Genomic DNA, 27,322 nt, shown 5'->3' with positions numbered 1-27,322 from the left:
TGGTTAGGCTCTGTGGTTATTACCTGCCCTAAGTAGACATAGTCTTTTACAACTTCAAGTGCACTATTACCTATCTCGAAGCGCTGCTCCTTTCCGAGGTTTTCAGCTCAGCATAGAAAACTAAATGTTTTGCAGTAGCTGAAGCTTAGGTAGAAAACTATGGCTCCACTGCAGGAAGCACATGATGTCACATGTGCTTCACAAGGCAAAATGTCAATAGCCGATGGCGACCAAAGTCTACAGCCGCCGACTGCTAGGGCTCATTTTAGAATGAAATATTTTTTCAGGGTCTATTTTTTATATAAGTAGAGGCACAGCATACGCTCAACTTCAATTTTACACTGAGAACTGCAATTTGGTGGGCGACCGTGTTATGGGATGAAAAGAAAGAAAGAGGAAGGATGCTGCTGTCCAAGTACTATCAGGCATATGTATTTCAACATGTGTGCTTGTCGACTACACGTACAAATGCAATTAAAAAAATCAACCTGGTTTTGAGGATTAAACGTAAGACCAAAGCCTTTTGGGAGTGTTTACCCCTTGTCTGGGATAAGCAGACAGCTAAAAAATTTCAAATTGGGGTCAAGTTAATTGGCAGCATGAACAAACTAGTTTCCTTTATAGCTTAGTGCATTGCTCAGGTTAATGGCATTTTTTCTATTTGGTGAAACTGCCTATAGCACACATTACAGATTCCCACATAACTGACCTGACATTTAACAGCCCTACATAAAATGCACTTCAAACAAAAAAAAAAAATATTAAGAAGGATGTTCTGATAACGCATTACAGATTCCCACACAACTGACCTGACATTTAACAGCTCTGCATAAAATGCACTTCAAACAGAAAAAAAAATATTAAGAAGGATGTTCTGATATACTATTATAAAATTTGGTTGAGGATCCTATAAGAGCAGCTAGCAATAGTCGTAGCATCAGTAAATAGCCATCACTGTAACAACAAACTGGAAAATTTTGAGTTGGAGCTTCCATAAATTTGAAAGTACTCCAGCAGAATTTAAGTTGCTCTTTTTCATACATGGGCAACTTTTTACACATAAGCATCGCAACTGTCACATCTGTTTTGCAACATGCCTTTTCAATGCACTGTTGAACATTCCACCAGGCTGCATCTGATGCACTCCCAAAGGCACAAATGCTGATACAGGACTGTTCATGTGAACTAACGCATCTAAATTGCAATGCCATGGAAAAGTTTACCTGTGCTAAAGTCCTTGAAAGTGACATGCACTCAATCTGCAAGCAAGAGCAGTCCGAGTGATTGCAGATAACAGGTGCTAACACAAGTTAACATTATAACACAATTCTATTCCTTAATTTAAGTGATGAATTTGTCTAGCAGCCCAACTGACAAAAGAGCTATACAAAGAAGACAACTTCATAACAAAAGACGTGTGTTTGTCAAGATTCCAGTGACAGAGGAGGCACCGTAAATATACAAAATAGGTGCAAAAAGCAGCATAGAGCTGCTTTCGGCACGCATGCTAGTGCAGTGTTAGTCAAAGTGCAGCTTGGTGTGTAGAGAAACTTGTGTGTGCCAACAACAGAGGAATGTATCTTTTCCAGGTGAAAAAAAAAAAAAAAAAGCTCGCACACAAGTTTCTTTACTTTTTTTTTCTTTTTTAACCCAGCCAGGACTTACTATACTAAAATACTAAAATAGCTACCATTATACTAAAATAGTATAATGGTAATCCAATGGGCAGTCAGGTGGCACCTGGTGCCACACAATCTGCTGCCCAGCTGTATGTCAGGGACATTCAGCAAAACAGAACGTCAGCCACTTGTTCCCCATCATGACCTGTACATAAAGCAGTGTCCTTGTTAGGGTTCATCAGTGCATCACTGGCGTCGAATCTTTGGCAGCTCCCACATTTGTGCAGTAAAGCCGACAGACATTGCTTCATGCTGAATACAGACATCCACTGTAAACATAGGGCATTATATATACTACATTGTCTACATTATGCTATTTTGGCTTCTTGTTCCGGCGATCTCTCGGGCCACCACGCTGCCACTCACGCTGGAGTTCTAAAAGCTGCTCTTTCGTGAGTAAGCCTTGAGCAAGCAGACGGTCAGCAAGCTTGCCCTGTAGTTTTGGTGCATGGGTTGAGGGGGGCCCCTCATCATGATCTGTAAAGCATTCCAATTTCATTTATCAGAACTTACATGCACATTCAATCACAATATGTAAGTAGGCATAAAATATAAAAACGTGGCTCACTGAAAGCTACGTTTTTTAAGTGCCGGCCATGATCTTAACAAGTAAGTAATAAAGCACCGATGTATACTTCTGATGCAATCGGTTTTCACATTTATAAATTATTTGGACACCACACTTTTTTTTTTCTCCTGCTCAATTATTGCAAGCTTCTTGGCACGATGAAGTGCGTTCTCTAATATAAACTAGAAGCGAAAGTTGTCCTAGTTGGTGTTTCATGCCCGTCGTTTCTCTTCAGTCCTTGTCTGTATTTTCGCATTGTTTTTACATCCCAACCCCGATATGAACATTAATAAGAAGGACTACCACTCTAGACAATGTATGTACAAGTCAAAATGTAATAAGTAAGTAAAAATTAATACTAATAACACATTGGTCGACTTGACAACAAAGCCCTTAACCTTTTGTGGACCCTATTCCAGCAAAACTACTAATACATACCAGGTGAAAAGGTACAGTCACAAAGAAACCAAAACTACAATGACCATAAGAAGAAATCAAATTAGGCCTCTGCAAGTATTTCAGATCTTCGACGTCTATAAAAGATTTTTGAGATTCTTATGTATTCAAAACGTCCAATTATACCTACTGCATGTAACCCCTCTGAAAAGGTGGTTCACTGCATAGTGAGGCCGCTATGTCATGAAACCACCTACTCAGGGGAAATCTGCACTGCCACAAAGCCATGCTTCAAGGCTTAATGTTTTTTTAATGTTTAAGAGCACGCTACACGAGCTGAGCTCGTACAAACTACAGCGAGTTCTAAAATACTGAGTATTTTACAGCTTATAACTTGCGTGCTACTATTATTGAAATCCAGCTACTAATCAAATTCGCTTCAAAATGATTTATTTATTACTGATTACCACTCATTTACAACTCACTTTAAACCAAAAAAAATATTGCACAAGCCTAAACTTAAGGTTGCCTGGACATACAGATGATCTTGTGCTGATTGTACTGCAGTTTGAAGATGTCATGCCTGACAAGCCAGAAAAAAATTTTTTGCAAGGGTGATGGTGCCAGATGCCACAGTGCAGTTTTGATGCTATTCCCATTTTCTCCAAGATATGGGCTTATACGAACAAAGGTGCAAAATTAAATCCTGCAAAATGACCTGAGCTGCCATTGTTGCACAGTTAACTTGCGAAGAGGAACTGAAATGCAACACCTGAGCAATACTGTATTGCAATGCACACAGCAAATGGTGAATCAGGTAAATATAAAATGCATAACTCAGAAAAGAGCAAGTTGGCATAGTACATTTTGAATGCAAGATCAAGCAAAATATCCCAACACACCTTCTACACTACAACCACCATAAATAACATTTTGGCCTGACATACTGAGTAGAACCCGTTTATAACAAACTGAGAACTGCCACAATAAGTAGCCGTTATATCAGTAGTTGTATATGGGCTCGCCCATAAAAAACATCCACTTAGCGGTCAAACTATTTGTGTGTGTGTGTGTTTTTCATTAAAAAGTGCTAACAACCCCTCCACTGACAAGTTAGGCCTCTGCACGAGTTAAGCGATGCCCACTTGCTCACGAGTGACTTTATGTTCGCAATAAACTCACGCTGCTCAACTGAAACGCGGTACTGTAACGTGGAACCAATCATCAGTGGATAGTTGCGTGCAGCATCACTTACTCAGCTCTCGTCGTTGCATGCCTGGCTGTTTGCCGTCTAATGTACGTGTGCATTTGTGCGTTCTTTATGCATGCTTCACTCATGCTCGGGTGTAGTGAGTAGCCTTTTCGTTTAACAACGATGATGGCATGCAATTTTGCAAACAATGCGCAAGCGGCTTAACCCAACGCGGCGGCAGCGAAAGTGCAAACGGCAGCATGATGCACTTCCACCGTTGACTCCGCGCGATTTAACCACACACTGCCGACCAGCAGATATCAGCAGATTACTGTGATAAGGTTGTCGGCGATGAGTTTAAGTGGCACTGGCACGTTCATCGCCACCTCTCCTTCGATCTTTTCTGATGCTTATCCGTCAAGTCGTTATCATTCATCCACCAGTCACTGCCGTTACTGAAATGTGGAAAACCTTTTGAAGTCCATTGCGGTGTCCGTGATGAGCGGCGCAGTGGACTATTACGCCACAACAAGTTCTCGCTTCTCGCATTTACGACTTCTTGAGTTAAGAGGCATTGCTTATTTGGTTAATCTTCGGCGGTCATAGATGCCGAGAACGGCAGCAGAAAAAGCTGCCGCGCAAAAACTGACTGCAACTGATCTCCTCATGATATTTCTTTTTCTTTTCCTCCCTTTTCTTCTACCAGTGAAGAAATGCCTTGAAAGTGAGCGACCTCTGTTGCAGCATCCAAAATCTGGGGGCGCTACTCGCCGCGGTCTAACATATTGTCGTAGCGAGTAAACTGCAGAGGGTCACGGACGAGTGCGTGCCTGTCGCATGCTTCAGATTGGCCTTTTTTTTTTTTTTCGCTTCGTGTGCCCCATATTTGTACACTGACCGCGTTCGCTGTGTTCACTATAAAAGTAAGAGACTTTGAAAATGTTTGCTACATGTGTTCGCAGCTTCAATAGGTAGAAGGAAATCATAAATCCACCAAGATATGTTCATTCTAACCGGTAGATCGTTATATCTTGGTCTATTATGAGTGGGTTCATCTATTCACATTATTCTGCTCCTTTTTATGAACTTCAATGCATTAAAAATTGTGAACAGTGAATAAGAGACAAGAGAAAACACGTGACTCATCACCAGGTCCAATGTCTCCATTATTAGCGAGAATGGCATTGTCACTGTGCGATCAAGGCAGCACTTTCCAAATGCCACTGAAATATTCTAGCATGCTGAAATCTCCTGTGCTCTGGGAAGCCACTGCGCTACCTTAGGGACAACAAGCTTGCATGGCTCGGCTTGTTGGTAGCAGCAGTTAATTTATTTTCCAAAGATTGCTGGAATTCCCTTCACAGGAACCGTTTAATCAAGCACTCAAAAGATGCAAAAGTTACGCCATGTCCAGAATGTGATCTTGGGAGGGTCAATGCACTAAGCTCAAGCCCACAGTGGTCTATGTGCCTGTGTACCGGTAACAATGCCACCAGAGCTTCACCTTATTGATTAGGTGTCCTTAAGTATGTCAAGCATAATAATTAAAGATATATTCATGTTTGCACTTACAGAATCATCTTCAAATAACACATAGCACTCAAGTACGCATAGTACAGGTTGCACCTGGTGCTCACACCTAGGGCAGGAAAAGCTCATTTTCAACACGCATCTTTCTCTTGAAGAGTATAAAATAAACGCCAGCTTGTGTCCATCAGCCAGGCACACACGTAGTACTGTCGTTACCCTGGTCTTTTGCCTGTTGTGTGAACAGATAGCTCTTCAGTGCCAGCATCTTCCACAACTTAGCCATATAAAATGCCCCAAGAAGAACAGAGCAATGTCGCATTTTAAATTTGGCCTGTTAAATGGCATATGATACCCTGGCTTAATATACTTGCTGCTTATTCTCAGCAAGATGCTGTCTTTTTTAGATAGATGCTCGCTTGCAAATTAATGACCCACTGCGATGTATAAAATTCTGTTAATATGTATAGTTTTCATTAGCCCAACATGACAAGAGCTATATTCTGAAGCCAAAAATATTAAAAATACACAACACCTATTAGACTTATGCCACTATGATAGGAAGTACAGATGACCCAGTAAACTTAAATTTGTTAAACGAAATTACTGCTTAAATAAAAGGACTGCCCTCAGCCTTATTGGTTTCATACTTGCATTCTCCACCCTTCTTCATTTTTTTATTTTATTTTATTTAAGACATACTGCAAGCCCATTGAAGGGCCCAAGGAGGAGGGGCATCACGAGAAAAACAAAATTTAGGCACAATACACATGATACACTGATTAAAATAGTTTGAACAAATACAGGAATGCATCAGTGTTACAAAAATCCGCAATACACGTGGTACACTGTTGGAAATATATTGTACACATACACAAGAGTACATCGAAGTTGCAAAACAAAGCAATCAGAATTCCAATTGTTCAAAGGAGTGAATATAGGTCACAGCCGATTCAGTTAGTTTATTCCAATCTGTAATAGTACGCGGAAAAAAGGAAAACTTAAAAATATTAGTTAGAGCGCTGTACGGAGTCAGAGGTTCGAGGTGTCTATGCCGTGTTTGTCGGGAAGTGAGTGGCTGAAGGAATTCCTCGGGTTTAAGTGAAAGTTTGTAATTTTTAAGCAAGAATAGAAATTTTAACTTTTGAATTTGACGGCGTGATTGAAGTGTTGGAATTTTTTTCTCAGTAAACGAAACTCCTGTTAAACAAAACACATTTTTCTGGTCCCTTCAGGTTTCATTTAACGAGAGTCTACTGTACAGTTTATGAAACTACATTAAAAGTATGCCAATCTAAGATTAAAAAGCTTCACATTACCAGTTTCCTCAGATTCACTTCCCATTCCAGCACGCAACAGTTGTGTGATATTGAGCACACCCTTTTGAATAATCGAGTCTAACTCCTGCTGCATGGCACGTACAGCCTCAGCATCTGGAAACAGGTCTGGGAAGCGGTAGCTGCAATAGGGCAAAAGAACAGACAATATGTGCAGGCAATCATCTGACGCCACACAGGGCACTTAAATTCAGTGTTTTCATTTGAAAAACATTGGTCACTGTAGTAGTACGTATATACTATATTTATTACAGTAAGATTACAGGAATGTATAGGAAGCTAACTATTCAGCCCACAAGATGTAATGTTCCATGCAAGAAAAATGTATAAGTGCTTCAACAAACACAGCATTATGATGTTTATGCTTCAAAAGGCCATGACATGACGTTTTTGCATAGTCATTCTTCATTTCGCTATGCTCTTTGTGCCCTCATTGAGAAATGTGAGTTAATTTGATGAAGCACCCAAAAAATGGCGTCACTGATTTACTGGTAAGTAAATTACAGTATGGTTACTCCTGCATCGTTGCAGTTAATACCACTAATGATGACCACATCCACAGGCCACATGATGAAGTTACTGCTGACATTTTCTTTCTTCTTGTTTTAAAAATCAGATACAGACAGTAGTTTATTAAGGCTTCCACGTTGCATTTCATGGACTTTAAGTACCGTTTTACGACCTTGAATATTTTTCAGCCATTAATATTGTTATTCCCTCACCCTTTTCCATTTATCTGAGCACTATCCTAAATAGCTTCAATATAGTAAATTCAACCTTTCCCCGACTGAAGATGAGCCAAACCTGTTCACAGCGTTTGTACGACTTCCACGAAAAACAATCTGGGCTTGTCCGCACTGAAAGAAGCATTTGGGGGCACCGCAGTTAAGCTAATGATTGATTGATTGATAATTTTATTGATTGATTTCACCGAACTTGCTTTTGGTTTCAACAGATGGCCCAGTAAAAAGTTTGAAAATGTGCTCAATGCCCTCATTTTGATTGAGAAAGGACTTGATTCAGGTAACAAGAATTAGAAAATGGCATCTAGCTCAGTGTACAAAGAGCTTGCATGTACTAGCAAGAGCTCTGTTCAGAAAAAAAAAAAAAAAAAACACTTCTTTGCTGAAGTTTTCAGTAATGAGGAGGAATTTCAGTTCTCCTGCAAGTGTTGCAGTGACTGCAAAGAGCTACACATTTCCTCTAATTGTGGGATCACAACAACAACCACATTTCAACGTATCACCAGTGAACAAACCCCAACAAGCCCATAGGTAGCTTGTTTTCACAGGCTCGCTTGTCCCCCCTACGCTTCATTTTTACAATTTCAGAGAGACATTTACTGCACCAAATAATGAAAAGGTTAAGGTAATTTCCTTGACACAGTGCAGTGCAGCTAATCCTCTGCATAGTTTCAACAAATTATTTTGCTTGTATCTTACAAATAAACACTTTTAAACAGTTTTTTGGGATGTCTCAATTCCCGTAGAATCAAATACGCAAATAAACACAATCTGCATTTTGTATTGTTTTTGCCCCCAAAAACTCTAACTCAGTAGCGATAGTGTAAATCTCCCCTGCTTTTGATTTGCTTTTGAGGTATTAGTGCATGCATCATTTTTATCCCAAGACTTAAAGGTATTACAAACTACTATAATACAGCTGAACCTCGTATATCGAACCCACATACATATAACGAATTAATGTGTATATTAAACTATTTTAAAATACCTTTAAAGTGACCATGACAGCAAAGTGCATTCGTGTGAAAGCTATCGAGATAGCACGCGACTCTAGGCTCACAAGGAGCCAATTCAAGGGCTTGCCATCGTGGATGTGTCGATTTATGAAGCAGAAGGGCTTTGCGCTAAGGTGGCACACTTTTGTGTGCCAAAAACTGCCAGAAGATTTTCATAACAAGCTGGTCGAGTATCAGCTCTTCATCATAGGGCTTCGTCAACAGCATTGCTACATTATGGGACACATGGGATACCCTTATAAAACTCCGATCTGGTTTGATATGCCCTTGAACCTGACTGTGACCGCAAAGGGTCTAAGTAAGTGAAGCCCCTAACAATGGGTATTGAGTATTCAAAATTTATAGTGATGCTCGCGTGCACGGCCGATGGAAAGAAGCTGCCCCCTTATATAATTTTCAAGAGAAAAGGGCTACCAAAAGAAGACTTTCCCTGGAATGTTATTGTGACAGCGAACAACAAAGGGTTCATATATGAGTCCCTCGTGCTTGAGTGGATCCGACTCGTGTGGAATTCGTGACCCAGGGTGCTTTTTTAGCGACCGATTATGTTGGTGCTTGACTCCTTTCGAGGCCACCTCACGACCAATGTAAAGGGAGCTCCGTCCAGTGGCAAGACGAACCTTGTCGTGATCCCTGGGCGACTAACATCAATCTTCTAGCCACTGGAAGCAGTGCTCAATAAACCCTTCAAAGATTACAAACACAAGCTCTACAATGAGTGGATGCTGGGCGACAACCCAAGACCCCCGCTGCCCACCTACGACGTTCACCGCTTGCGACCGTTTGTGGCTGGGTGTCATCAGCACGAAAATCTCTCCCAGAAGAGATGGTGCGCAAGCCTTTCCACAATTGCTGCATCAGCAATGCATTAAATGGAACGGAGGACAATGCACTCTGGGACCTAACTAGTGAGAAACAGACGTGGTCTGACTCAAGTTCGAACACGTCCAAGTGACAGCACTTTGTGGCCTTCTGGCGTTTAAATACATCAGATCAGTGTCAAAATAAAAAGAAATGTCACCACAGTGCAGTTAGTTGTGTCCCATATTTATCAAAGTAAGGGTATGCCGCCATAGTTTGAGGTTCTTAAAAACAAATTTCTTTTTTGGAATTGAAAGTTGGGGAGGGAGGGGGGTCGACCTGTATTTGGGTTATTACGGTATAACTGGCTAGCAGTATTGTACTTGTATATATATATATATAGTCTAATCTTGTTACAGCAAACCTCAGATTAATGATCTTTTTCAGACTGACTTTTTAAAAAATCTCCCTCCAAAAGTTCAATGGTTTAATGTAAATATATTTCGCTGCTACGAGTTTCAGAATACCGAATGTTTCAGAATAAAGTATCAAATTTTAACCCCCTTATATGTACACAACACTTCCAAATAACAAATAGAGATTTTAAAAGGTTACTTGTGGCTGTGTAAAAAAAAATGCCTAGCTCTGTACCTGCCACTATCATTATCATCAGAATGTCCGCATACTTTTTTATCTGCCCGCCTTTTAAAATGTAGGATAGGCCAACCGCCATCATCATCGCCTGGTACTTATTTTTCACGTCATTGCTTGTTGCTTTTGTTTTCGTCAAGCAACTTTACCTGCATGCTTGTTACACGGCTGCTTCTAGCTTTTTGGTTTGGTGGCTGAACGTCAAGATGAGATCCGGAAGCAGTACAAAAGGAATGCTACGACAGTGAAAAATGTGATGCGAGTAACCTATGGGATGAAGTTGCCGATGATTACCTGTGCATGCTTCACTAACATTCAAACACTACACACAGTGCAACAACGAAGCATGCATATAAGTTTAGATGTTGACCGATACTATCCATACCATTCCCTGTGATTAGAAAACAATGACAAGAGCAAAGACGACGTTGAAACAGTGCGCGCCAACCAACACAAAGAATCTGTATTTGATGCTGATGCTTCGGAGTGCGTAAGAAGGATGCACATGCATAAGAGTTCATCTTTCAGCAGGCAGTCGAGCTTCCCACATTAGGATAGATCGTGCTCTTCCTCAACTAAGTGTGCACTTGTTCCACATTATTTCCTGTTTGTTTATTTTTTGTGCTTGTTATTTTTGTGCTTGTGCATAATGCGGTCGCGAATGTATACATACCACAGGTAGGCAACGAACGTGTTTGCATTTATGATTTTTGCACAAACTTTTAATACTTTTATTGAGCCAATTTTCCAAAATGAAGAATCATTTTTAACAGTCCCTTGAGATTCACTTTATTATGATTTTACTAAATATATATATTTAGCGAGGCAGGACCATCACCAAAGACCTCACTCAATGTTCCCTGGATGACAGCCCCTGAAAGCCTAGCCCAGGCCAGTAGTTTCTCGCTAGATTAAAGTTTACTACCTAAATAGAAACTTTTTGTGATCCCCTTTAGATTCTATATAATAAAATTCAAGTGTAATGTGCCATGCTTTCTTGGCTTATGTGCAGCAGTACCTTATTATTATAACCCGATAATACCAGTGATCAGCGGCACATTGTATAGCGGTTGCACATGTCTATTGCAATATATCTCAACTTGTAGTCTACAGCCTTATACCAGAACACTTATCTTTCTTTAGTGTTTCCATCTTGAAATGTTCTTTCAAACTTCATTACAGCATTCCAAATTTTATGACATTCTTGAAGTTGTAATCGATTAAGACTTCACATAATTAGAGCTGGTAATTGATTAAGATTTCCCTGTAGTAGAGCCAGCGTACATAACTAGAGGTGATGACGCATGTATATTTGCCATTTTCACACAATTGTAGGTCAACCCATTTTATCTAAATTTAAAATCTGATCATGAATTTCCCCTCATCTGACCATTTTATTCCCCTCATCTATATGTTTAAAAGTAACTCAATATATGAACAAATGAAATAAGCCTCTATGCAAGACCTTCTTGAGCTGTGTACATTTGTGCTTAAACTCAAAGGGGGCAAGGCATTTGTCTCATGTTTATTCACATTAGGCACCCAGCGAGTAGCACATGCTTTGGCTGTGGACACTCACCTCAGCCAAAGATAAAGGTCCAGCACATCAAAAACAGCTTCCAGGTGAACCAAGTCCATGATGGTCTTAGGAACAGCCAAGGGCCAATTAATGTTGCGTCCCAACCATTGACACGTTAGTTGTTCATTGCGGCTGTACTGCCGTGCAAACTGTAACCAATGAAAATAAAAGTGCCCGTTTTACCATGATGATGATGATGATGAACAAACTTCATTAAATTAGCAGAAAGGTCCTCTTCCCCTTTCAGGTGCGAGAAGAGAAGGGAGGACCAAACCTAGACAACGGCCATGATCCCATGGGCCCTGGCGGCGTCTTCGGCCTGCCGTATTAAGCGGGCTTGTAATTGAGAGTCAGAACCACGACATTTTTTTTTCTTTCAATGTAAATTCCACAGCACAGCAATGAAAGCAGTAGCAGCTGGTCTATGCAACCAATGTACCTAGTGCATAGGCTCCAAGGACAAGAAGCATAATTTTAATCAAGCATTGGTGGCACAGCATTGGAATCTGACAACCATAGCATTACAAATTTCTAAAGCACATTCCAATCTGCCTTGTTCTCTTCAGTGATGTTGAGTACATGAGCTAGAGTACGTATTAATCTTGCAGTAGCCTAGAAATCCAAGATACTAAAAAGTTCGGTACACCTAACGTGACCAAAAATTTGTTTGCGTTTCCCTATGCGTCGATGTGGCCAGGTATCCTGGAAACGAAGTTTTCATTACCGTGGCAATCAAAAGGAAAGGAATGATAGCGTCAGCCAGCTCAGTAAAAGCAAGGCACTCGAAAGCCACGAAAGAAGTGGCCATTGCACTAGACATACTGAGCAGAAATGGATCCCGGCGCTCATGGGAGAAGATGAAGAGGATCCCAAGACCTGCCGCCCAAACCTGAATGAGAAGCATCAAAAGGGACAATTGGGCGAGTTGGTGCACTTCCATCTTAAAGGAATATTAGTGTGACGAAAACAGGGACGGGAAAGAAAAGACGGATGAGAAGGCCCACCTTGCTGCACGCGAACTCACCATCCGCAGCTGGGAACATGCATCTCATGGTGTTAGAAGTATTTTGATGGACCAAGGACACCTCTGGAAACAAAGAACTTCTGTCCTCGTTTTGTGGAGAGAGCCTGAGATGGCGCCACTGTAACCGTGGATGAGGCGAGCTATCATGTAGGGTTGTTTCGGGGCCATGGATATGCCACTCGAAATGAATAAAAAGAACAAAAAACGCTTTCTTCTCTTTATAATGAGAGAAAAAATAAATAAATAAAAAACGCAGTGAGAAATGTGAAATTTTGAGGATACAGCCACAGGTATCAGTGAAAAATGTTCAATTCACTGCGTCAGTGATCTGTCATAGGGTTCCACATTCGGACATGTGAAATCGTGAATTTAAACATATGGCATTGAAGTCATATTCATATATGAGAGAAGGCAGTTTTGTTTGTTGAAGTAACTTTTGCAGAAACGAAAATAACTTATTGGTCACAGTATTACAGCAGAAAAATGTATGGTTAATAAGTCGCTGCGGTTGCACTTTGGTGGAAGCTACATGCTAGAGGCCCGTGCACTGTTCGATACCAGTGCACATTAAAGAACACCACAGTGCTGTAATTTCTTGTGCCCTCCTACAGCACACCTTCTAATCATATCGTGATTCGAGCTCATAAAACCTCAGATATTCTCATTAACAAGTATAGCTCTATCACGAGAAGAAGACACCACACGTAGGTAGAGATGGTTCATGGAAAATTACTAACTCACAGCCAAGATCAACTCAAAAACGACCCATTTTGTTACAGTGATGTAGGAGATGAATTTTATTGCAGTGATGTAGAAATGACCCACTGGCACACAAACAAATTCACATTTGCAAACGAGTCACACTCACTCACCTGACGAGCATTCAAATATCTTTGCTGCTACTGACGTTGCAAAGGAGATGGATGGGTTCAATAGGAGTACGTTTGCCCAACAGAGCTAGAATTACGTTCAGTTGCTCATCAAGACTCACCACTCTTTTCATGACGATGCAACTGGGAGCAGTAGCATAGCAGAATTAGCTCACGCCAGTTGTGGAGTCATGGCTGGGTAGCTGCCTTAATAGTAATGAAAACTTCACAAAACATGATTGTTCTCGACCCGTCATTGTCAACCTTGTGTTAAGCTCAGGCTGTTGTTGGGAAAGGCATGCCACAGTCGTTCTCAAAAACTATCTTGATCAAACTTGTTACTGATATCGTGACTGGCATTGCTTCAAATCCTGTAGCATCAGATGCCAAAGAGCTCTGTTCATTTATCTCACAGACCACGCTGCATCCCTGCTAGGTCTCCGTTAGCACGAGTTCTTGAAATATGGTTGAATTTCCCAGTTTGACACAGTGCATTTGATGGCTGGAGGGCATGAATGATCTGCAGGCACTTTTTGTTTGTTTTATTTTCGGTGAGCCCGGCAGACGGAAAACTTTGTCGGCATGACATCTTTAGCCAAAGACGCCTTTCGTGATGCACTCACAAGAATGCGTACTTCGTAGACAGCTTCCTACATCTTCGTAGCGTACCTCGGCTCGAAGAGCTCTTTGCGGAAACGTAATCAGTCAACTGTCAACGTAATCACATGGCGCATACCTTCAGGCAATCTGCTCCTCGCGGTGAAAAAGAAAGCGACATTTTTTCAGTGTAGGTCTTGTAGCCAGATTCGCATCATGGCACAGAATACTTCTTGCCCATTTCACGGCTTGCTCACAAGAATAAAATAACATATCATCGGACAAGAAAAATAAGAACAAGAGCGAAACATCGCAGTGACTGTTTTGGCTACAAGGCGTTTGCTTGCCACTATTGCACAATAGAAGCCGGCGCTCCCGCCTGTTGGCCACGCAGGCTTTCAGCCTCGTGACTACTCCTGCCATCTGGCAGCGTGAAGAAACCGAGGAAACAAAGTTAGACGCAGCGAGTGCGTGACGGAGGGGCTTCGTTGTTCCACCTATATTTCTAACACCATGACCCATCTCATGACTCCAGGTGGACCATTCTACAACCACAACCCCACTGTAAACTAGATAGGTCAGAAAAAGTAGACTGGAGGCATCTACAAACAAGAACATTTGAAAACCCAGTACACCTCAACGGCATATACCCCACGCAATTCCCCGACGCTGGCTGTATCCTATGTAAACAGGAATATGCATGCATGGAACATATCCTGTAGAAAAGCCCACACACTACAAGGCTTTTTGACCATCAAAACCCGGACCTTCTTGAGACGCATTGGCACGACGCTCTGGCTAGTTCAGAACTTGAAGACCAGGTTTGGGCCATCCAGCAGGCGTCGAAAGCGGTGGAAAGGCTAAACCTTACCGTGACCACCCGGGTGGCCTAAGCCCAGCCGCTAATCTCCAGGTTTCAAATAAAGTTTTGCCCATCCATCTGTTCATATTGCAGTTCCGAAACTGTTTGAAAGTTTTGGCATACACACGGTAAAATTCTGTACTCTCAGGCGCAGTATATGGTACAGTTGAACCCTGTTAACTCGAACTCCGAGGGGATTGGAAATCTGTTTCATTCATGAACTAGTGGAGGTCCTTTAATCAGCCATATAGCGCATTATACAGTGGAACCCCAATATGTAGGTGAACCTGTTATATTCATAAGTGCTCCATTTTTCCAGCAGCTCACTATTTCAGCGAGTCCTAGTACAGTTCTCATTGTAGCCAATGCACTGGGAACACTGATGTTACGCTAATGTTCCAGCATGATACATGCCAAGCAGGCCCTCTGAGGTGGCCCAAGAGGCCATGGAAAACAGTAATCTTCAAGCAGAGACAAGCAGGTTTTGCTCACAGCTTGGCCTGTCTTGACTAGAGTATTAGCCAAAGGATGTCACCTCTGACGTGTTTTTGATTCTCACCAGCAAAAGCATGGACTCCAAGATCTGTATTTGAAACATGGCTACAGTACAGATAAAAATAAAGCCTTTGAGATAGACTTTTATTTATGCTGTCGCATTGGCGCGTACTTTTTGTTCATGGCTCCTGTATTTTCTTGCACTGTCTTATTTTTATCACGATGGCCATGCAAGCATGCCGCGTGTACTCAGTTCTTCCTTACCTGCAACTGTTGGTGCCAACAGAATCGCACGCAAAAATTACGTTTCTGTGGATGACGACACTCTCACCTCCATAGTTTTATCTGTGAATAATAATTACCTGCCAATAAGTGCAGCAGACCAAGTTAAAGGGAATCTCTACCATCCTTCATTGCTCTCCTGTTTTGTGTCGCAATAAAAAAAGTAGCATGTGAAGTGTCTAGCCTTGCAGCAGTTTCTCTGGAAAGTGCGCAAAAATTTTTAAAACACCAATTTTTCTGTCCACTCTATGTCTTCTTCCATCGGTGGGATGAATGCTCACAATACTGGTCGGTGCCAGTGAAAGTTGAAAACTCAAACTGCCTGAGGTTTTTGCAGGCTTCATCAAGTCTGGTTATTAATAAAAAAAAATATTTTAATGGTCGTTTCAGGCACGCACGCACTTTTTTGTTGTTCTCATGAGTGGCGGTGGATGACGTGGTCATGTTTTTTCGTCGTTTGCAAGCAGGCAAGCAAACACACCGCTGGCGGCGCCACTGGGTGCCAATTTGAACGCGGGAGAAAAGAAAAAAAGTGGAAAAAGCTGCCTCAAGTTCATAAAATACAATCTCCAGTAAAAAAGTTTCTTTTTAGGCAAAACAGGTAAGTCTACCTGTGAATATTTTTTGTCCTACCAACAGATAATCAAGATTTTCCGTTGGAGGCGGAAATGTTATAGGCCCGTGTGCTCAGATTTGGGTGCACGTTAAAGAACCCCAGGTGGTCTAAATTTCCGGAGCGCTCCACTACGGTGTCTCTCATGACCATATGGTGGTTTCGAGACGTTAAACCCCACATATAAATCAGATTATCAAGATTGACCACATTCGCTGTTGGGTCACGCTAGTAGTCACTTCTTATCTACTTTGATCATGAAGTTAAAGTTACAATTCCTGTTTTTCTGGCACGAAAGCATGCTTGTTGCCGCCGATGTGATGAACGATCGTTTCATTTGCGCGACAATCACAAAAAATTTCCCGAGCGGTAGACAGTCCCTTTTAATAGGACTTCATCGTTTCAACTATTATCATACTACTGCCGTAACAATTTGGCTCCCAAAAATGAATTTCTTCGCCTAATTGGACACATTAAAAGTTATGTTTTCTCTCTTCTACCTGCTGGTAAATATGCAAACAAGACAGACAACTTAGGCAAAGAGATGGTTCATGAACATGTTAGTTGGGGTAAATCACAAATAAGTATCGGCAGATGGTGCTGTCATTCCTCTTTGGCGACTGAATTGAATTTACAACTTCAATGTCGCACATACCCATTACTTCACTTCATAGATCGGCACATACGCGATCGATCACATATATCCAACTCTAATCTGGCACATACCCGATTGGTATTCGAACATTTTACAAAATGGACTCTACAATAAATCTCAAATTCATTCAAACAAATTTTGATCATCCAGAATCTGTAACTCAAGGATAAATATACATCATGAATAAACTTTCCATAGACATCGCAACTGCGTGCGATCCACACATGCGAAGAGGAGAGATACCGGGAATGCCAACAACATATTTTAAATTTGCCGTGTCCAAAGACCCAAAATTTATAATATTTGGAACTTCTATGGAATTCGATCTATTTCCTATTTTTATACATACTCATGTGATTGCCATTCGTGTAACATCGCCATCCGCGATTTCCTTTTGATAGGTGTTTACGCTCCCCCACATAATGACATAAATCAATATTTGGATTTAGTTTCTAATTGTATCGACATGACCCATATAGAAACAGTAATATTAGCAGGAGACTTTAATGTCAAAACTTCATTGTGGGGACGTTCACCACCTGATTTAAAAGGAAACGGACTTGTGCAGTTACTTATTCAGCACTCTCTGTCAATACAGAACGATCCAGATTCGTTACCAACATTTGAAACCTTATACGTACATAGTTGGATAGACGTCACTGCCGCAAACTCCCAATTAGTATCGGAGGGATACAAGTGGGAAGTAATAAATGGATACATGTTCAGTGATCATCGCCTATTGTTGTTTTCATTTGCAGAAAAACCAGCGGGTAAAGAAAAGAAATTGCGTTAAGAGGAAAAGAAAACGTAATGACATCTCTCAAAAATAACTCGTGGTTTGACAAGGTCATTGGAGCAGATCTGCAGTCCAGTCGTGATCTGCTCTGGACCTAATCCTCACAAAATTTTATGACATCTACGATACTCTCGTTAAAAGAAACTTGAGTACGTACAAACCGGGTCCTCATCGATCAAACACATGATGGACCAGAGATTTAGAACAGGAACGAATGCAAGTACGCAAATTACGTCGGGCATACCAACACGCACGGGAACCGGATATGCGAGAATGCTTGAGACGGCCTTATACGGCAGCCCGAAGTAAATACAGAAACAATATAAGAAAGGCACAGGAGGCCTCGTTAAATCGGTTTTGTACACAGTGTACAAAGCTGTCTGTTTTCGGCCGACCGTTCAGGACTGCATTTAACAAGCTACGCTCCCCAGTTCAATTGTCATCACTCAAATTGCCAGATGGAACACTCACTCAAAGTATTTTGGAGTCTGCATCTTTGCTTCTGAAAACACATGTCAGCAAAGATGATAACTCCACAGACAATACCTTTCATAAAGGCATCCGTACCATAGCGTCGGCACGAGCTGTTTCGGACAGGAAAGATCGTCCCTTTACAATCCAAGAAATCAAAACAACTATAACACAATGTAAAACCAACTTGGCTCCAGGCCTTGACGGGCTCACTTTAACCACTATTCGATCACTTTTCGAAAGTCATCGACAATTTTTTCTATTTATTTTCAATTCAGCCTTGACATTAGGACATTTTCCAACACATTATTATCTTTATTCCTAAGTCCAGTCGTGACCCACAGGATCCCACATCTTATAGACCAATAGTCATGAATTCATTACTCGGCAAATTTTAGAACGACTATTAAACTCGCGTTTATATGATTTTCTGCATCAGAACAACTTAGGGTAATTCAAAACAATCAATTTGGCTTTACAAGTGGCAGGAGTGCCGTCATGACCCTATATGAATTGAAACAAAAATTAAAATGCCTCAAAAACGACAAACTACCCACTCTTTTGATTTCCTTGGATTTCAAAGGGGAGTTCAACTCAGACTGGCATCCATTAGGTGTTGACGTTCTTACAACGTCACAATATTCCACAAAACCAATTTTATTTATTCAGATCATTTTTGAGTGATAGAAGAGTAGTTTTTAAAACGAAAACTTCGTACGCTTATGAAAAGCCGACACTAGGGAGCCCACAGGGCTCACCTATTAGTCCATTACTATGGAATTTAGTAATCAATGGTTTGTTACAAATACAGCTTTCAAAACATGGTTCAATTCAAGCACATGCTGACGACACGGTACTCATGATATAGGCAAACACTAAACCGATGTTAGAGCAAAAAGCTGTCGACGACCTCAAAAAAGTTTAGACATGGGCCAAACAAGCCAATGTTACACTTAATGCCCTTAAATCGGAATACATAATATTACCGAACGGTCATCCGTCCTTATGAACTGCTTCATTTAATATTGCATTAGGTAATGAACAATTACAAAAGAGAGACACATTACGCATATTAGGAGTTATATTCAATTCTAGATTAGGCTTTAAAGAACACGTATAACATATTAGACAAAAACTAGAAAATTTAGTACCTAAAATTTCAACATATTTTCAAATCCAATACACAGGAACGGGAAAGCCTGCTAGAATGATTTACAGGCAAGTGGTATTACCGTCCATTACATATGTGACACCGGTTTGGTGGACTGATCCACCCGATTCCTTACTAAAAGAAAAATTTATTTCAGCACATCGTCTCCCATTAATCGTGTTAACGGGAGCATACAGAACAACAAGAACTGCCACACTACAAGTATTACTGAAAGCACCGCCCATAGAATTGGAAATGGAGCAAGTCTCTGCGGAATTTTCGGTGTTCATTTTAAAACAACCGACTTGTTACGGACCAAATTATTATGTCCCCACATCCATAGAATACACATGCGACATTTGGAAAAAACACCCAGTGGAACGGGCGTACATAAAAAACTTTTACCCTTTAAAACCTGCAGAAATTACTTTTTCACAACTCATAGAGCTATTCATGTATATACAGATGGTTCAAACACGATTAGATGTGCTGGTGCTGCTTTTGTCGTCATCGGGCCTAAACAGAACATCATTAAAATAGGCCGTTTTAAAATATTGGAAGCAAGCAGTGCATACTGTGCCGAAGCCATAGCTTTTCAGGAGGCCCTCCATTATCTGTCCACCATTCGAACACAACTGCCGATCAACATTTACACGTACTGTTTATTGTTATTAACGGCTATTGCAAGTCTAAAAACATCGGATGCGAGGGTGGCACAGATAATTGGGGACCTCTCAAAACTAAAAAAAATATATTACCGTAAATTTATATCACGTTCAAGGCCACAGTGACGTCTACGGTAATGATTTTGCGAATGCTGCCGCTCAGTCGGCAACGAAATACGGATTAATTCGGTAGTCTAAAACATAAACTAAAACAATTAGAATAAAATTTTATGACTGGATGTACCTATATTGGAATACAAATTGGATTTGAAATCATTCTGACACAGAACTTTTCAAATTGGGCCCAAACATAGAAAAACTCCCCTCATATTTTCCACCACACAGATCTATAGTAAGGATACTAAGTCGGCACGAAAGATTTACGTATCACTTACATCGTTTTAATCTGGCACCAATATCTATGTGCCCCTGTGACAACATCTGCATTAATTTCCTTCATTATCGAAATGAATGTCAAATTACGGCACCCATCATAGCCTCACTTTCCAAATCTATTAACTCATTAGTAACAATTGATGAATTACCCAAATTATTGGCAATAAAAAAAGGACAGAGCAATATCAATTACAATGGAACGTATCATTGACAAAAACATTCCCAATTATGTCAGACCGCAACCACGATTGGATGCCATGTAACATCTAAAGGCATCTACAAGATAATGACGCATCTCCTTCAGAAAATATTGTACATACCCTACTGCCTCAAACAAAATAAAAAACACATCTTTTGGCATAACTATTTCATGGCATTCTACTAGTTGTCAAGGAACATGGTGGTTACAGATTCCAGCTAGTTGGGGGTTCTGAAAAAAAAAAAAAAAAAGTGGTACAGAACCCGAGAATCGTGGGGGGTTCCCACTCTCACCAGTTTCTATTTTGACTACATCATTGATTTCATCAAATAACGGATGAATTACATTCAGATGCAGTGCCGTAATTAAGGAAACTAATGTTGTTATACAACAATATATGTAAACAACAGATTGGAAGGGCCCAATAACAATACATTAGCCGTTTGGTGGCGTGGCAGCCACAAAGTCCAGCCACTAAGACGGGTTCAAAAAAAAAAACAACGAAATATTCAGTCAGGACGCTTCAAAATCAAGTCCGCAATTGAACCTAAGAACATCGGCGAGATCACATTCCTGCGACAGGAAAGGCAGCTAATGAATGTGTGCCCAAACCGACATGGAGTGTGCCACTTTGTAAACAAGCATATGCTCTTATTACACTGCATCCAATTCATCTGCGCAATAATTCAACAACTCAATACCACCGAGTACATCAAAGAGAGGATTATACTTCTGCCATGCCTCGGTAAGGCAATACTAGTATGCCGAACTCCATCTAGAGGCAGTCGGGACTGATACTTTTATTTACCAATATGTACCGTATTTACTCGATTCTACCGCGCCCTCGATTGTAACGCGCACTCGGTTTTCACGACGAGGAAAAAAAATTAAGGCATCGATTGCAACGACCCGCACCCATTTTTCTCGTTGGCCCGCACGATCACACTACTCTGGAAAACGACTCCTTTCGGGAGCGTCTTCCGTTTAAATATGAGGTATGGGGGAAGCTTGTGCCTATCTGACGTGCAACGGAGCATTGCCGTCACTCTTGTTTTTTGCCGTCACTCTTGTTTTACCGTGGCCCATGTCAGCATGCGAACTTGCTTTGCCCCCTTCTTCTCGACGGTTGTGGTGCTAGGCATGTCGAAGTAAAAAGGCGTCTGATCGGCATTCCCGATTTGCTCAAGCAGGTAGCCGTTGTTGTGCCGCAAGTTTAGGACAAACCTCTGAAAACTGTGAAGCTTTTTTTCGTACTCCTCCGGCAAGTTTTGACGCATGCCGTTTGCTTTCGGAGGGAAAAGCCTTTCCTCTTCGTAAAGTTAGTTAGCCAGCACCTGCTCGCTTTGAACTGGCTCCGCGTTAGCCCTTTTTCTAAAGCTAACTGCATAGCCCGCACTTCGAGCAGTTCTGTCGTCACGGGCCGCTGTGCCGCTCGCTGCTCAAGCACATACTCAGCGAGCAGCTCTTCAATTTGCGGAAACCGACCCTGCTGTGGCCCACTGAAGCCTTTGCATGAGTCTTTGTGACAATCTTCTGCTTTTGTTTCCGCCAGTCCCACCTGCACGTTTCGGGAACTCCGAACGACCGCGATGCGGCCTGATTTCCGTCTGTTTCGGCACATGCGATGACTTTTTTTTTAAAAGCGGCATCGTGGTGCACTCATCGAGTTTCTGGAGTCGGCCCTTCCATGCCGTCGATGCAAATGAACTACAAGATGACGAACTCCTCAGCACACGTACAAAGTGCCGCACATGGGAAACACATAGGCAGAAATGGCCGACGCGCCATGCCGAAGCACGTAGGGGGCGGCCATTTTGGAAACGCCGATGGCAATAGAATGACTGTATTAATTTTTTTTTTTCGCACTCGATTTTAACGTGCATGCGATTCATGAACTCACTTAACCGGAAAAAAAGTGCACATTAGATTCGAGTAATTACGGTATATAAAATGTTGAAGGGGTCGACTACTAAAACATCAGCGGCTTGGTGGCGTGGCTGCCACAAAGTCTAGCTACTTGGACAGGTACGAAAAAAAAATTTCACCAACTGAACCTAAGAAGTGTAGCTAGTTCAAATTCCTGCGGCAGGGAAGGCAGCTGGTGAGTGTGCGCCCCAACCGACATTTAGAGAGTCATTCTGAGCATTTTGGTATGCTCTTACCATGCTCTGTATTTACTATACTTGAGTCATGCCGGAATGTAACTTTAATTTGATACTGATAAGTGTAATTTGATACCAGACTAGTGACACGACTCTGCTTGTGATCGCACGAAAAGTACTCCTTGGATAGGCAACTAGTTCGAATTAACCAAGGTCCATGTTTTAGGTTTAATTCAAGACAGTTCTACCTTATTCAAATACCTCATTTTGCTCAGACTAATGCATCAGTCGGAATTACCTGGTGATATGAATTAAGAAGGTTCGATTGTATTTCACCTGCAAAAGTAAAAAACTTTGCAATGACACAAAACATATTGATCCGTACACCCTGATGTCGAATAGAAACAGCCGTAAAGGTTCAAGCAACTAATGGTTCTGAATTAAAACTTTATGATGAGCTAAACTAATACACACTCACTACTAGGTTAACGAAGGACACAGGGCTATAAGAAGTGCTTACCTTGAGGAACATGCTGCACACAAATGGCATTTTCTGATTGATGGGTGAGCAGCAGAACACATATCGTGCCCGTAATGGCAGGGGTACATGCTGGATCATGTCCGCCAGAAACTTGAAGCCCTCTAAGTTGCACATGAAGTAGGATGATGAATCAACTTTGCAAAGGCTTACAAAAATATCCTAGAAAAAAAAATTGAAATGGATATCAAGATCAACCTATATAACAGACCAAGCAAGATAGACGGCAACACATGCAATAAACAATCACGCATGAGCCACAGAGCTTATCTGGTACTTAAAAGTGTGAGTGGACCTTTCGAATTTAAAATATGCTTCACCCCATAACATATTCGCATTGCAGCAAAGCTGGATTTTGGCATACATCACTGCCACAAATAGATCAACTCGCCAAAGCGCTGGGTCGAGCCTTTGAGAAGATTGATGCAGCAGTGGTGATGGCTTCACGTAAAGTCATGTTCAACTTGTAATTTGGGCATAAACTAAAAGAAAATCGGACACTAAGCATCTAAAATTTAAGATGTTCTGCTGCATGAACTGCGGTGGTGTCGCGAAAGCAGCCGAATTTTCTAGCTTGTCTAGCTGACTGTATTGCTGCATTCCTACCTTTGTGCAGCTATATGCTGGCAACACCGAAGACGGCCACATTAAGAGTGCAAGCACAATCTAGAAAAAATATTTTTGCGAACTTGGGTTTCAGATTCCCCTTTTGAGTATAACAAGCAGTACTTATTTATTTATTATTCACTTCTTTTATTGCCACGTAAGCCTACACAGTAACAATTGTGGGATAAAAGCTGCATATTTAGTATATCTCAGTATGGATTTCGGAAAAATAAATCATGTGAGGATGCACTCCTCAAAATAAAACATCAAATACTACAAAACATTGAAAATCTTTTATACACGGTCGGTTTATTCCTTGACCTCCGTAAAGCATTCGACAGTGTGAATCATGAAATACTGTTATCTAAACTTCATAGCTATGGGATACGCGGTACAACGTTAGATCTCATGTGAAGCTACTTAATGGATCGTTTTCAGTATGTTTCACTTAATCAGGTGACCCCTCCATATCGTAGCGTACAGACTGGTGTACCGCAGGGATCCATACTTGGCCCGGTATTATTTAACATATACATCAATGACCTCTCAAGCATTTCACCTACACCGAACATAGTCATGTATGTGGATGACACTAATCTTTTCTTTTCAAATTCATCCCTACAACAGATTGAAAAAGAAATTAATGATTATTCAGATTTATTATCTGACTGGCTGAAATTAAACAAACTTCAATTAAATGTCAGCAAAACTAAGTATATAATATTTAAACCGATAAATAAGCCGATGCCTGTCAAGATTACTGTTTTATTTAAAGGAGAGCAGATAGAACAGGTAACAACGCAAAAGTTTTTGGGGGCATGGTTTCAAGAAAACCTCTCTTGGGACATTCATATCAATAAACTCAGCAGCGACCTCAGTAAAGTAGTAGGCTCTATATATAAAATTAGTAGTCTTATACCACTAACACTAAAGAAGGCAATGTACTACGCCCTCTTTCACTCAAAACTTAGCTATTGTGCATTAATATGGGGAACAACAACTGCAAAAAATTACAACAAATTAATAAAACTGCAAAAAAGGGCAATGCGAATTTTCGAAAACTATCACAGTAGACCGCGAGATTTACCCACACACAATCTTTTTGAGAAACACTCGTTAATCAGGGCAAATCAAATCTACTATTATAGATTACTTTTGCACATAAAAAAGCACAGGCTCCATGTTAGTAGCCTGCCTGTTTCTCCCCCTCGATATCAATTACGCCACCAAACGAGAATGCCACCACTTATGCGAACTAACTACGGGCGTCAGGACCTTGAGTATCAAGTACCCCGGCTATTGAACATTGTTGAACATCATATAGATTTTCATGCACCCCACTTTAAAAAATTTATAAAGAACTTTCTGTTACATTCCACAATAACTTATCAATAAAATATATCTGTCTAATTTTTTACGTGTACCACATATACAGTTTGTCCTACAATTTGAAAATTCACAATTTAATGCATATACATAGGTACATATTCTTGGAGTGTCTGTATGATATGCTTGTTTTCATGTATGATGTCTACCTGTAATGCTTTATTTGCAGTGACAATTATGTACATGCATGTTATGATTTTTCTGGTTGCTCTATTGTTTGTATACTCCCATCGCATGCAAACATGTACACGCATGCGAATGCGCATGGGAGTAGAAGCCTCTGTCAGGCAATATGGCCTTTAGCTCTTACTCCTCTTTTTGTATCAGAAATAAATAAACAAAACTAAACTAAACTAAATATACGCAGCTTGACTAGTCCCACCTTCCGAAACTATAACAGCAGCAACATGACCAGAACACCCACTTGTTGCAATATGAAAAATGTAACTACACATAGCAAACTGATAAAAAAAGCAGCAAGCAACACAGTAAGAAATGAACTCATAGCAACAAGACACTGCATTTAGTGAATCCTGACACTATGCTCTTCATAAAGATTGAGGCTAGCTGCTGCAGAGATGTGGTCTGTTTTGCCACCTGACAGCAGTAGTGGCAAACGCGATTCCAGCAGTACAGCTGCTTCAGGAGAATGGAAGATGAAACAGAAGTTCACATGTTATGACAAATGCATGCACCTATTCAGCCACTGCCACTATGTCAAAGAAACATCTCGTAATTGCTGACTGGTGAGAAAAATATGTCTATGCTCAGTTTTCTGTTGACAAGGCACACATAAAACAGTGATATTCCTTTTTTTCATCAGTGTATGTCAGCTTACTGGAATAATAGTAATATTAATAATAAAATTATTATTATTATTACTATTATTATTATTTATTGTGGTGCTTTTATGTGCCAAAACCCTGATATGATTACAAGGCACACCTCAATTTATCTTTACGAGCTGGTGTTGCTTTACGTGCACTTGGAAATGTTAGAACCTGGATGCTCTTGCATTTTGCTTCCATTGACAGGCAGCTGCCATAGCTGATAATCGAACTAGCGTCCTCGAGCTTAGCAGCATGACACTTTACCTGCTAAGCTACCACAGTGGGTATTCAATGGAAAAGAAACGCACCACAAGATTGGCCAGAGTTGCATGCGGCAAATGATAAGCAAAGAGCTCAATTTGTTCAGCAGTTGGGTGCAGTCCGGCTGCTTCGATCTGCTCCACAGAGGCCCCAAGAATCTGCTTCAGCGCAGGTAGATCTTGTGGCTTCATCGTTGTTGCACGACCAACCTCGTACCGGCTACCGTAACGGCCGGCTCGGCCTGCAATCTGAAGGGCCTGCAAGAAGCAAAACCACGAAAACAAAGGTGGCTTGTAACAGACTGCAATCGTCAATGTACTGCAATCAGACAGACAAAAGGAAGGCTTCAATCGTAGCGTTAACGATCTCATTTTTACCAAGCAGGGGCCAGCAAAATACGGTAAATGTTCCCAACACTTTCCAACAATGACCTACCTCCTCACTATTTGGAATTCATTACAAACTGACACATTTAATAAAAGCTATTTCGCATATGAGGAAAAAAAGCAATATTTCTTCCAATAATTCAGCAAATAACAACAATAATAATAATATTAACGCCTGGAGTTTAACACCGCAAAACTACAATATGATCATGAAAGACGGCATAGTGAAGGGCTCTGGTAATTTTAACCATATGGTGAATGTGCTAAGACAATGCACTGTACATCGGCCTTTCCACCATTTCACCTCCCTCAAAGCGCAACCACCACGGCTGGGAACAAACCTGCAACCTTCGAATCAGCAGCAAAGCACCGTAACCCCTACACCATTACAGCGGACTTTGGCAAGTAAATTATTTATTCTACAGTTTTCAGGTGTATCCCATACATGCATTACAATCTTCGCAACAGAAAATTAGGCAAGAACAACTGGAAAGGTTAAGAAAGACTTCATTTTTGTGCACCCAACTGTAAGCACTGAATTTGCTTATGTGCGCCCAGTATATGCACTGAAAATCTAGCACGGACACATCCCTTCTGCACACTACAACTAATGACCTTAGTAAGAAGGAGGACAAAGCAAACAGACACAC

General features: G+C 41.0%; 1 protein-coding gene and 1 long non-coding RNA gene across 2 annotated transcripts in view; one reads left to right on the top strand and one right to left on the bottom strand.

The window, feature by feature from the left end:
* Window positions 1-12,776, top strand: part of LOC142777477 (uncharacterized) — a 28,099-nt gene extending 15,323 nt beyond the window's left edge. Inside the window, exon 2 of the long non-coding RNA XR_012888125.1 lies at window positions 11,737-12,776. This is a non-coding gene — a long non-coding RNA (uncharacterized LOC142777477). The remainder of the gene's footprint in view (window positions 1-11,736) is intronic.
* Suv3 (Suv3 RNA helicase) overlaps window positions 411-27,322 on the bottom strand; it is a 70,602-nt gene continuing 43,690 nt past the window's right edge. The window contains exons 10-14 of the mRNA XM_037426662.2: window positions 26,334-26,543; window positions 23,186-23,365; window positions 11,490-11,638; window positions 6,682-6,821; window positions 411-2,156 (exon numbers count right to left, since the gene is read on the bottom strand). Of these exons, the coding sequence (XP_037282559.2) occupies window positions 1,993-2,156; window positions 6,682-6,821; window positions 11,490-11,638; window positions 23,186-23,365; window positions 26,334-26,543 (843 nt within the window). The 3' untranslated portion in view covers window positions 411-1,992. The remainder of the gene's footprint in view (window positions 2,157-6,681; window positions 6,822-11,489; window positions 11,639-23,185; window positions 23,366-26,333; window positions 26,544-27,322) is intronic.

The sequence above is a fragment of the Rhipicephalus microplus genome, chromosome X, assembly GCF_043290135.1.
Source record: "Rhipicephalus microplus isolate Deutch F79 chromosome X, USDA_Rmic, whole genome shotgun sequence".
In the NCBI taxonomy this organism is placed as follows: domain Eukaryota; kingdom Metazoa; phylum Arthropoda; class Arachnida; order Ixodida; family Ixodidae; genus Rhipicephalus; species Rhipicephalus microplus.
Note: the sequence above shows the minus strand (reverse complement) of the source record. Positions and strands in the feature narration are given on the sequence as shown.